The 13,236-nt window shown below is 31.3% G+C and overlaps 1 protein-coding gene across 6 annotated transcripts in view; it reads left to right on the top strand.

The window, feature by feature from the left end:
• The window catches only part of LOC127733238 (death-associated protein kinase 1-like), a 90,174-nt gene that overhangs the window by 18,014 nt on the left and 58,924 nt on the right, over positions 1-13,236 (top strand). For 4 of the 6 annotated variants that reach the window (XM_052242547.1, XM_052242549.1, XM_052242546.1 and 1 more), the window contains exons 2-5: positions 1,588-1,806; positions 3,563-3,701; positions 9,422-9,545; positions 11,064-11,139. In XM_052242547.1, coding sequence (XP_052098507.1) covers positions 1,588-1,806; positions 3,563-3,701; positions 9,422-9,545; positions 11,064-11,139 — 558 coding nt within the window. Of the gene's footprint in view, positions 1-362; positions 411-1,587; positions 1,807-3,562; positions 3,702-9,421; positions 9,546-11,063; positions 11,140-13,236 lie in introns of those variants that run through there. The other 2 variants (XM_052242553.1, XM_052242551.1) reach the window with 2 other exon arrangements.

Here is a 13,236-nt window from a genome sequence, read left to right as displayed (position 1 = left end):
TAGTTATATAAAAAAGGTTGATTTGACATTTTTACAAAACTATTTAAATAGTTAAACAGTTCATAAACATTATGAAGTAACACAGACAAGTTATTTTTTGTAAAACATTTCATTTTTTGCTTAAAATCTACTAGATCTGCCAGATTTTGAGATGGATTGAATGGTAAAAAGAGGATCTCTCATTACAGAATAATGATACCTCTGTTAGAGTTTACATGACAATTACATGGGTGCAGCTGCTACACATTGAAATAGAATACAAGATGCATGACTGAAATACTTTTGTTATTAACATTTTGTGCCAGTAAAAAGTATTTAACTTCATCCAGAATAACATGTTACAGAAATATTTATTTGAGAAAAAGATGGTTTGACCTCAATTTCTTAGTGAAATGTAATGAGGATTTTTGGTAGTGTTATTAGTCCATTTGACACAGATTTGTTTTAGATTTGAAATTATTTTTACATCTTGATTTTTTATCAATCAATATTTTATAGAATTTCTCAAAATTTCCATCAAATCCATACATGTATGATTGATTCAACTAAAATAAAGTTATTGAGCGATCAAGAGACTTTCAGATTATTTCTGTAAATTTATGTAAATCTGGCTTAGATGAAATTTATAATTTATCCATCGATCTTTAATATCTAACAAGAACAGATAATGGGTCTGCTTCAAAACTAGAAAAATGTTATATGTGCTGCAAAACTAGAAAAATGTTATATGTGCTGCAAAACTAGAAAAATGTTATATGTGCTGCAAAACTAGAAAAATGTTATATGTGCTGCAAAACTAGAAAAATGCTATATGTGCTGTGTCTGCACAAGCATTCAGTATATTATCATTCATTGCTGTTGATTGAATCTTTTACCAGTCTGGCCTCATTCAGTCTATTCTCTGTAGCTCATTATACTTATATTAATTACCTCATTTACAATCGGGATTGAGTGTTTGCAGTTGCAACATTTTTGTATATATTTCATTAACCAATTATTCTGAGCAATGCTAGATAAAAGTAGATCATACAAAGAATATGAATAATTTAAAAGTAGATGTTGGGTATATGGCAATAGGAATACAACTCAAAAACACAAAAACCAATAGACATGTGCTGGTCAATATAAGGTCTACAACAATATACAGGTGTCAATACAATATGTCAAGGTCTTAACTGTCCTAATTTGGCAAGTCCAGAAAAGTTGGAAATAAGGCTATTAAAGAAGAATATTAGTGTTTTGAGTATAGATAAAAGGGGTGTGTTGGTAAAAAATGTCATTGACACAGCAAACATACAACATCAAAACACAAAAAAAAAAAAAACAAGAAATGTCTAGAGGTCAATATACAGTGTTTAGCAATGAACAAAATTAGCGTCACAAGATGTCGTAATCGTCCCCGAAAAAAACAGCATAGTTATATCTTAATTTAGGGTTTTTTAATTGCGGTTAAATTAACTGTTATAAGGTGAAAATATCTTCTCATCACCATGATTTTTGTATATATGCTATTCAATTACTCATATATTTAATTATTAATCAAGAAATAACTTCAATTTTCATATTATGAACTATTTCTTGTTTCAGTGGGAAATTTGCAATTGTAAAAAAGTGTGTGAAAAAAAATACAAATACAGAATATGCTGCCAAGTTCATACGGAAGAGGAGAGGGGGAGGTCGACGAGGAGCCAAGATGGAGGACATTAGAAAGGAAGTGGACATTCTCCATCAGATTGATCATCCTCACATAATACATCTGTATGAGGTCTATGAGACTAGACTTGAAGTTATATTGGTGCTAGAATTGTAAGTATTGTAAATGTTTATTGTCTGAAGTATTTGGGTTGTAATCCTTTTGGTATTTTGGTTTAAAGCTAAAAAGGGTGTAGCTTTCTGATATAGTTCACCTTAAATGTTTTGGCTTTGTGCTTTGAGTTATATTTGGGCTATAGCCTATATAGACTTTGAGGTTTATTGTCTTAAGTATTTGGAATGTAAGGCTTTGAAGTATATTGCCATTATTGATTGTGTGTATAATGTTAATGAGACAAAGTTACAAAGAGCTAGGAAGGGTTTAGAAAGTTAAAAAAACAACTTAGACAGAGATTCAAAGGAAGTCTGACTTCCTGTTTCTCCATTCATTTGTTTAGTAAAATGTTTAATAAATTTCTATTTCAACATCATGATTTCCTGTGGCTGACAACTAAGTTACAAAACAGCAGACAGGAAAGCAGAATTTTTTTTGACTAAGAACAACTTAGAGTTAGGTTAATCATCTTGAAAGTCATATTCAACCTTCATTTATTTTACGTTCAAAGATGATATTAATGTATTAGTGGCCTTGGGCTGTTTTCTGTTTTTTGGTCGGGTTGTTGACTCTTTGATTAGGTATCATGTCGTCATCAGCGTCGTTTGAAGACAGTTGGTTTCCGGACAATAACTTTAGTATAATTAAATAGAAATCTATGAAATTTAAACACAAGGTTTATAACCACAAAAGGAAGGTTGGGATTGATTTTGGGGGTTATGGTCTTAACAGTTTAGGAATTAGGGGCCAGAAAGGGCCCAAATAAGCATTTTTCTATTTTCCAGACATTAACTTGTGGAACGGTGTATGGATCTCTCTGAAATTATACCACAAGTTTCCATACCACAAAGGGATGGTTAAATTTGCTTTGGGGGGTTATGGCTCAAACCGTTTAGGAATTAGGGGAAAAACAAGGGTTTCCTGGTTAATGGACAATTACCTAAGACAATATAAAAGCAGTGTAAGGGAGGTTATCCAAACACAACATTTTGATTACCTCCCTTACACTGCTTTAAAATTATGTATTAAGAAATGTTGTATTGTCTTGAGATGATTAGCTATCAGTTTATTTTTAGACGTTACTATTAAGGAATATTAATTTTAGCCATGATTATGTATGTCATTTTCTATTTTAGACTTTTATGATGTATTTAAATGGGTAATTATGGTTGCATACTCCATTGGAAATTTGAATTGAGATTATGACCATATCTTCAGGGAAAGAATTTTTTTGTTGGGAAAAAAAAGGTGGGGGGGGGGGGGGGGGGGGGGGGAGTCAGTACGCAACAGCATAGTGTATTGCACAAAAGCAAAAAATTGAATATAAATTCAAATCATATAACCAATTCTAAGTTCTTTGACTACAGTTATTCTGTGTCAAATATTTAATTACAATCCAAATTCAGACCTGTATCAAGCGCGGATATTGTGTCCATTTTTGCCCCAACTGTTCAGGGTTGGACCTCTGCGGTCGTATCCAGCTGCACTAGGCGAAGCAATTTATCTCATGTATTTTTAAGCACGGTACTGATGAGAAATCTTTCTTATATTCATTACAAACCATGAATGTATGTTAAAGTAGCAAATGGAATTCTAATTTTCTCTGGTTAGTTAAAAATCACAAAATACATTATTCTCCAGAAATTTACTTTTGTCCAAATTGGTAAATACAAAATATTAATCAGTTGAAAGAGTTTTCTCACAGGTGTAAAACTATCATCAAACAATCAACATAGCTTGTCCAATTTATTTCAGGGTGTCTGGTGGAGAATTGTTTGACTATATATCAGAAAAGGATCATTTAAGTGAAGAGGAGGCATCAGCATTCATCAAACAAATTCTAGATGGCGTGGAACATTTACATAGTCAAAATATAGCACATCTGGATTTAAAGGTAAAAACCACACATTTGAATATAGAACATCTTGATATTAAGAAAAAATCCACAGTAATAGACTAGAATAAACCATGCTGACACAATAACATCATAGAACTTGTTATAACAATTAAAACATGCATTGGCATAGTGAAAATATAGCAGGTCTTGATATAGTAAAAAACATAACAGTAATAGCATTTACACAGTGAAAATATAGCTTCTGAATGAATTGAAAAGTACTAGCATTGACATTGAAAAATTACACAGCTTGATATGAAAGATTTTATTCTGTCCTCTGACATTTCTTGGAAGAAATATTTTGAACATCAAACCAATTTCACCTGATTTTTATACGACCGCAAAAAAATTTTTGTGGTCGTATATTGGTATGACATTGGCGTCGTTGTCGTCGTCAGAAGACACATTAGTTTTCGCACTCTAACTTTAGTTTAAGTGAATGGATCTCAATGAAATTTTACCATAAGGTTCAATACCACAAAAGGAAGGTGGGGATTGATTTTGGGGGTTATGGTACCAACAGTTAAGGAATTAGGGGCCAAAAAGGGGCCAAAAATAAGCATTTTTCTAGTTTCCAGACAATAACTTGTGTTTAAGTGTATGGATCTCTCTGACATTGTACCACAAGGTTCCATATCACAAAGGGAATGATGGGATTGGTTTTGGGGGTAATTGCCTCCAAATTTTAGGAATTAGGGGCCAAAAAGGGGCAAAAAACAAGCATTTTTCTAGTTTCATGACAATAACTTGTGTGTAAGTGTATGGATCTCTCTGACATTGTATCACAAGGTTCCATATCACAAAGGGAATGCTGGGATTGATTTTGGGGGTAATTGCCTTCAAATTTTAGGAATTAGGGGCCAAAAAGGGGCAAAAAACAAGCATTTTTCTAGTTTCCAGACAATAACTTGTGTTTAAGTGTATGGATCTTTATGAAATTGTACTACAAGGTTCCATATCACAAAGGGAAAGTTGGAATTGAGTTTGGGGGTAATTGCCCAAAAAGTTTAGGAATAAGGGGCTAAAAAGGGGCCAAAAATAAGCATTTTTCTAGTTTCCAGACAATAACTTGTGTTCAGGTGTATGGATCTCTCTGAAATTGTACTTCAATGTACCATACCACAAAGGGAAGGCTGGGATTGATTTTTGGGGTAATTCCCTCTAAATTTTAGGAATTAGGGGCCATAAAAGGGCCAAAAAACAAGCATTTTTCTAGTTTCAGGACAATAACTTGTGTGTAAGTGTATGGATCTTTATGAAATTGTACTGCAAGGTTCCATATCACAAAGGGAAAGCTGGGTTTGAGTTTGGGGGTAATTGCCCTAAACGTTTAGGAATTTGGGGCCAAAAAGGGGCCAAAAACAAGCATTTTTCTAGTTTCCAGACAATAACTTGTGTTCAAGTGTATGGATCTCTCTGAAATTGTACTGCAAGGTACCATACCACAAAGGGAAGGCTGGGATTGAGTTTGGGGGCGATGAATCATAAGGGGGTTCAAAAAATTTGGGGGGAATTTTGTTTTTCCTTTTTTTCTTTAAAATTTTCCATTTTAAATTGGTTATTTCTGATTTATATACAAAAGCAAATAATAATGATATGGTTTGAATAGGTAAATTAATTTTTTTTAAGTTCTTAGACCACTTTCATTCTGTGTCAGAAACCTATGCTGTGTCAAATATTTAATTACAATCCAAATTCAGTGCTGTATCAAGCTTGAATGTTGTGTCCATACTTGCCCCAACTGTTCAGGGTTCGACCTCTGCGGTCGTATCAAGCTGCGCCCCAGCGGAGCATTTTATTTTATTTGGTGGTAGGTACATAAAAATAAGCTAATCGATAATCCAATGTTTAAACATTGCAAAAAGTATTTCAGTTTCATTATTAACCTTTGAAAATGTTCAGTTACATGAACATATTTTTTAACCATATAAGAAAATTATTTAGGTCATTATCTGCATATCTTGAGACTTTTAAGTACGAGAAAACTACAAGGTTTTGAAGCAGACATGAAAATAGATCAATATCAGAAAAAAAATTGATAACAAATCTTAAGTGCAATATAAATGGTATTTTGACATGTTTTGTCAATCTGACACAGAAAACACTTCATAATGCATTGTTTGTTTTTGTGTGTCTTTAAGGTGCAACTTCGTCACCTTGTCATGTTATTATAAATGCATTATTAATATTAGTACATGTGACCTTAAGGGCATCAATACAAATATGACTAAATAGAGCATGTCATAAATCGTCATAACTTAATGTTTTTTTTTTAAATTGCTCATTCTTCTGATTAAAAACATGATTGATTAAGTAGAACAGTTATTAAAACAATTCTGTGGGTTTAAACATTTGTCATATTTTTTACAATTTATTATGTTTTTGTTTGGAATTTGTCAATGTGAAAGTAAATACAAGTTGTACATGTCATGGATGTTTAGCCCAACTTGAATGTTCAGATTCACTCATGCATGGTTATCAAGGTTATTCATTTTTCACCCCTCTATAAAATATGCATCATATATAGTATTCACAACTTAGTAGTTTGAATTTACCCTGTAGAGGTAGTGATTTACTGGCAAATTGAACTAGTAAAATTTTAAAATAGTAGAAATTCATCATTTTTGCATTCCTCGTAAAATTCATCATTGTTGCATTCCTCGTAATCTGTTCTTTTGAAATATTGGCAAAAAAACGAAATTTAAATGATAAAGCTATTTTCTTATATTCTTTTCAATAGTAAAAAGTGTTATTGTTTTCTGGTTAAAATTGAAAAAAGTGTGGTGCAGTTAGATAACCTAGTTATCAGATATATATATGAATATTTGATGTGATGTATGCACATAAACCCAACAGATAAATCTTCCTCCAATACATGAGAAAACAAAGAATTATGAGTAGTTTAAAAGACTTCCTTAGAACTTTATGTTTTTCATGTCAATTCTGACAAAACTTATAATTTTGTTGAAACCTGTGATATTTTTTTGTGACTGTTTTGGATTGAGTTAATATGTAATAGCTATAAACACATCCTATTACTGACAATCTGTACTGGAGATGAAACAGGTTACTCAGAACATAATCTGCTGTACACCATTGCAAAATCCATTACATTTCCTTGGAATTCGGAACAGGAGACAATAATCTGCTGCACACGACAGCAAAAATAATTGTTCTAAATGGCAATCAGGAAAACATATCCTATTGTATCTGCTGTAAGGATAGCCAGTAGTAGGGTGTCATAAAACTGATAACAGTTTTCAATTGTATTTATTGGACATTTGAAAATGGTTAAAAAAAATTCTTTTAAGTATCTGCCAGTTTATTGGTTCTTTTAATAGAAACTTGTGATATAAATTAAATATATAAGTTATAACAGGTAACATAAGAGCGTTTTTTTCTCATAATACTTTTTGTGAAAGAGGCACAGGCTAACTCTTGTGAGAAAAGTTCAGAAATAAGTAAACACTTCATACATACTAAGATTACCTACATGCAAATTGAGAAAAGGTACAAAATACACACATGTTTTATTAGTAGATCACCTGTCAAGATAAAAGTAATCTCTAATGCACCAATGACTGTATTAGGGCAATTTAAAAGTAAATATAGCACATTAAAGGAAAGAGCCAAACAACAGTCATTGATAACATGTTAAATATTAGATAACAAAGGGGTGTCAACCCTTTCATGTCAAGTGCATGCATTATCATAATCACTTAGGAGGGGTAAAATAAAGGTATAACTGTCCTCGCTTAAAGTTTGCCACAAGCAGAAAATATCAAAAGTAGAGCAGATTTTAACTCTATCCCAAGCCGTTTGTATAATTTATTGGCATGCACAAGGATTAATTATATATTGGTTGTCTTTCATTAGTTTGCCATAATAGATATATTCGAAGTATTATACCTGTATCAAAAGTTATATGAGATTAATTCAATAATATTCATAATATGTTAGTTTCATGTAGGAGTTCAAACGGAATTTTTATACTTTTGATATGTGTATTTTACTTATAGTAATGAGGGTAGTTTATGTAATTCAGTGATCTGTAAATAATTTGATAAAAGTATTGTTTGGCTGCAGTATATGTTGTATAAAAATTTTATCTCCTATAAAGTATCTCAATTTATTTAGATATCCGACTTATTTTGTTCATGTAACTAGTAGTAAATCAGAGAAAGTAGAATAGAAAAATGATCAATGATCAATGTATGATGAAGGAAGATATTGACTAGCTACATGGACAAATAAGTCTATTAAGATACCCAAAAATAGTGCAATGGTATTTTAAGGAGCTTTATGAAATTCTTAAAGATCATACAATGATAATTAATGAAGAGCAAAAACTTGTTAGGGAATCATGCTTATAATAATCTCAAATAATGTCTGCATTCATTAAAAATCTTTTACTAAACAGATTTATGTTAGTGCACCATATTACCAAATGACTGTTGCCCATAAATAGTATAGCAGTGGCAGATTTCTTGATTGATTGCCAGTCTATCTTAACATGTACTACAGTACTGATTTACCCATTTTCACAGTACAAACTCCTTGGTGCCTCTGTTTCTGTGCATATTTGAAAGTTTTAAGGATTGTGACATAGCACTTGTTGGATATTAAAGAATGAAAGCATTATTTCTGAAAAATGTACCAAGCCATCTTCTTATCAAAATCTGCACTTGGATCTTACACTGACAGTATAAATTTTTCAAATATAAAAATTTAAATATAGAATCACAGTTTATATTTGAAACCAGTGATAAATTTAATTGCACCATAGTTGTTTGATGTTTATCTATATGTCATTATGTGGTAAAAAGTGAGTAAAGAGTGAGAAATGTAGTGACTATTACAAACTTGTGTTCTCTAAAAATAATCTGATTTTGAATTAGTTAATTGCAGACCAACTATATATTATTAACTGACTACAGTTGAAAAATTACCCAAAACATACTAGCCCTTTGGCAAACAGATTTATACTATATGTATATATATATATGAACAAGTCTAAATTGAAAACAAAAGTTCAAACCTATGATTGCGTTGGATAAAAACCGCAATTTTTATACGTGTGCATGCAAAATAAATTCTTTGTAGAGGGGGTCTAAATACAGCACAAACAACATTTTCCAAAAGACCAAAAAGTGAAAAAGTATATTTTAACAAAAAGCATTTGACCTAGCAGGTCGAACAACGGATGTTCTTAAACCCTGCTGACTGCCATGGCGATTGCCAAATAAACGGATCACAGATGTAACACAATGGATCTTAATTATATTAATTTAATACCAAACAGAAAACAATAAACTTTCGGAAAAGATGGTATATATATATATAAGTACGTCTGAACTCTGAACCAGTGACAACTCTACAACAGATTTTATCCATCGGATCATCAGTGATGGTGATACAAGGCTGAAAACACATTCTGTGTACAGAATTCCTCTAAATAGCAGCCCAACAATGTTAGATCTGTAAATTTGCGGAAGCAAATCTTTTGTTCTTCCCTGGCCGGGATTCGAACTCATGCATGAGTATATATAACAATGTTAGATCTGTAAATTTGCGGGATATATATATATATGCTAACGCAAATTTGAAGATCTAACATTGTTGGGGTAAATTTTAGACGAATTATATTATGTATATATATATATTGGCATTTCTGAAGTATTTGAAAAGCTAAATATTGTTTGTTTGTTTGCTTTCAGCCAGAAAACATCATGTTACTGAACAAGAACAGCACTAGTATTAAACTGATAGACTTTGGACTTGCTCAGATAATTGGACCAAATGCTGATGTCAGGGCCATGATGGGGACTGCAGAGTTTGTTGGTTTGTAATATTTTAGATTTTAAAATTTTTGAGGAAAATTGCGACAGGATAGGTTTCACAAAAATTAAAACCCACATTTAACAACAGTTGTAGTCAGCATTTCCTGAAATGAGAACAAATCTTTCTGCTTTGTCAAATATACACCAATAGCAATAATAAATACACACAAACATTTTTGAAAAAACCACATAAGGTTAATAAAATTGAGAATAGAAACGTGGAATGTGTCAAAGAGACAACAACTCGACTAAAGAGCAAAAAATAGCTCAAGGCCACTAATAGGTCTTCAAGACCGTGAGAAAATCCAGCACCCAGAGACGGGCTTTAGTTGGCCCCTTAACAAAAATGTATACTGGTTCAGAGATAATGGACTTCACACTACTCTTTAACATATAAATGAACCAAAATTAAAAAAAACATACAAGACTAATAAAGGCCAGAGGTTCCTGACTTGGAACAGGCGCAATAATGCGGCGGAGTGAAACATGTTTTGTGAGATCTCAACCCTCCCCTATACTTCTAGCATATATAGAATAAACAAACACACAGTAAAACTCAGTTTAAAAGAAGTCAGAGTCTGATATTAGAATAGGTAACAGAAAAAACTAAGCAAAATGACACTGATCAACATAAATTAACAAAGGACTAATTTCAGTAAGACTACCGGTATCTCAATAAGCACAAACAAATTCATTTAATAACTATTGCTTTCAACAACGCTTATTGGTTGAAACAAAAAATAATAAAAAGTGCAACGAATTTTGTTCTCATTTTCACACCTACTTGCCTTTTGTGTTTAAATTATCACTTTACAAATGTAATGCTAAAGTTAAACATACCATCACTGAATATTTGGTTGTAATAAATATAGGTTATCGCTATTTTGTGCATTTTTCCTTTGATCATTTTTTGTGATTATTATATCATGCTTCTCGCTTGAGATGGAAAATTATCGTCAGAAACTAAGGGCGCACGTGACGTTGTCAATGTAAACATCAACGATGTCAAAGGCAAAATAGCGATAAACAGATTGTCAATGGTCTTTCAAACTCAAGGATGTTTCTCGGCCACATCTCATCTCAGGCCTGCTGCCTTTCGATGAGATTGTAGCTGAGAAACATCCTCTCTTAAAAAACCATGGATAATCTATAATTATAAACAATATTGTTACATTAAAGTATTGTGGACTAGAATTGAGGTAATTTCAAGTCTTATCCTTCATCATATTTTTTTATTCACACAGTTGTATTTACTTATCATAATGAAACATATATGAATAAACTGATTTTGTACTGAAAGTTTTTTCAACTCAGAGATTTGTAACTGAAAATGCCTTGCTTACCGTAGCAAAAAGTATGGATTGCATGTATTTAACCTGTTATCATAGAAAACTCAAAGGCCAAAACAAAGAAAATAATACTACATTTTTCAAAATTTAAAATCAAATTTATTTGTACATTTTTAGATTTTTTGTGAATTCGAACTACATGTAGCAATGTTTTCATTTTTATATTGTAGCCCCAGAAATAGTGAGTTATGAGCCCTTGTCCTCAGCAACAGATATGTGGAGTATAGGTGTTATTACCTATATATTGTAAGATATATACTTTTTCTTTTGAAAATTTACTAGACTTTTTACCTTAGAATTAGACTAGATAATAAACACAACTGATTTATTTTTTTGGTATTATATTAATATGGTATTTTATAATGTTAATTGGTACATCAGTTGTTTTAGTCCATTAGAGACAAAAAATTCTGAGACAAGTTTGACTAATCTATGATGCTATCATCACTGTGGTAGATATTTTAGTCCACATAGATAAAATAATTTCTTTGTGACAACTTTTGTCCTGCTGGGCCAGTCATCGTGAAATTTTGAATTAATGTTCAATTTTCCATTGTGAATAAGTGCATTCATATATTGCACTACTTATAGCAATGTATAAAGGAAAAGGTATAAGGCTATTTTTGTACACAATTTTAAAATCAAAAAGTAATATAAATCTATGAAATAACATCCTTCAGATATTCACAAAACATTAAAACTTATTTTTTTTGCAATTGCAGGAGTCAAATTTTTGCTCTTACCATACCTTCTCCTTTGTTAGTTATTTGAGGATGGTATGCAAAAATCATCAGTTGGTTGATGAAATGTTTGTTTACAAATAAGTTGACAAGATTTGTGTAGATCTTTTGGTGTTTATATGTTACATTTGTTTAAAATGGTATTCCATATGCAAAGTAATTTGTTTCAGTAATTAATTTGGAATTAATCTCTGATTGTTTGTAACAATTGTTATAATTATTTTTCTGGCATCTTCCACATGTGAAGAAGCCTTTCCTATTCTTACTTTTTTATCAAATGTTGATAATACTATTGCATAGTGAAAAGTTTTAATGAGTTGTGAAATAGGAAACCTTTCCTTCATTGACTGCACTTCCTTTCATTAATAGGAAGTATTAAGATCTGTAATAATGATGAAATTTACTACATTAATTATTTTTCCATGCTTAAACTGACAGATATTGTGCCTACGATTCTATCAGAAGGGTTGTTATTTGATTATTGTAAAGGAATGGCTAAGAATTTATTGATTGCTGCACTCAGTTATGCAATTAATAAATACAATCATGTGTTGAGCATTTAAAATGGACTAAAATCAATACTGTATGGAACTTATTAATAGTAACTTAATAAAATAGAAAAAAAAATAGAAATACAATGTAATATTGGTGAATTTAATTTAAGTTATAACTACCTTTACAAAACAGACAATCTGCACTCATTATAAGAATGTTGTTATTTTTTCACCTTAATAGTGTTTTTTATCTGTTACTTGAGATACACTGTACAAATTAGAAGACCTTTGAAAGGTGGTATATATATTGTACACAAACAGAAAAAAGTATGTCATATCAGGGGCTAATCTAGACATTTTTTTTTATCAAGATGAGTTTTAATTATTCTTTGTCTTTTGTATAAATACAACAACCTTTGCATGTGTGACATACTTACAGAAATTCCCTACTCATTTTTCACCTGGCAAGAACAAATACTATGTTTTTGCCACTGTATTTGATAGTTTTAAGAGATTTTGATGTATTTTGAGTATTTGACGATAAAAAGTCTATGCCTGTAAAAGCAGATTCCTAGAAACTAATTAAATCGATTACATAAATTTTTGAACGCAAAAATATTTAAACATCATGTACCAAAGACAAAAAGATCACAGTGGTCTACATTTCTCACTTTATTGAGCTTTCTCTAATTCGTAGGTGAAATATCATTTTCCTGACCTGTTCATTATTTTTTTTAACCAACTTATGGTTTACTTGATCTCAGTTATTCGTGGGTAAAATTTCTTTTACAATGTCCAATTTTTTTTGCTTTCCCCTGAATTTCCTATTGTGACATCCTGATAAAAAAAATGACCATGTCTGATGATGTCACGTTGAAAGAACACATCTTTTTGCAGATCAGTGAAAAAGTTTGTTTAAATCAATGTCCAAAAGTCATTAGAGAAACAGATACCACCACTGAATCTTGTGCAATATGATATTTCTACATACTAGACAGTTTGATTTTAAATACTTTAAAAGCTTGGCAAGCCTCACATCTTGAATTTGAAAATTTAACTGTCTCGAGTGGAGAAATATTGTATCACACTTGATGAAGTGGTAGAATCCC

Source organism: Mytilus californianus, unplaced genomic scaffold (genome assembly GCF_021869535.1).
Source record: "Mytilus californianus isolate M0D057914Y unplaced genomic scaffold, xbMytCali1.0.p SCAF_3, whole genome shotgun sequence".
NCBI lineage: Eukaryota > Metazoa > Mollusca > Bivalvia > Mytilida > Mytilidae > Mytilus > Mytilus californianus.
Note: the sequence above shows the minus strand (reverse complement) of the source record. Positions and strands in the feature narration are given on the sequence as shown.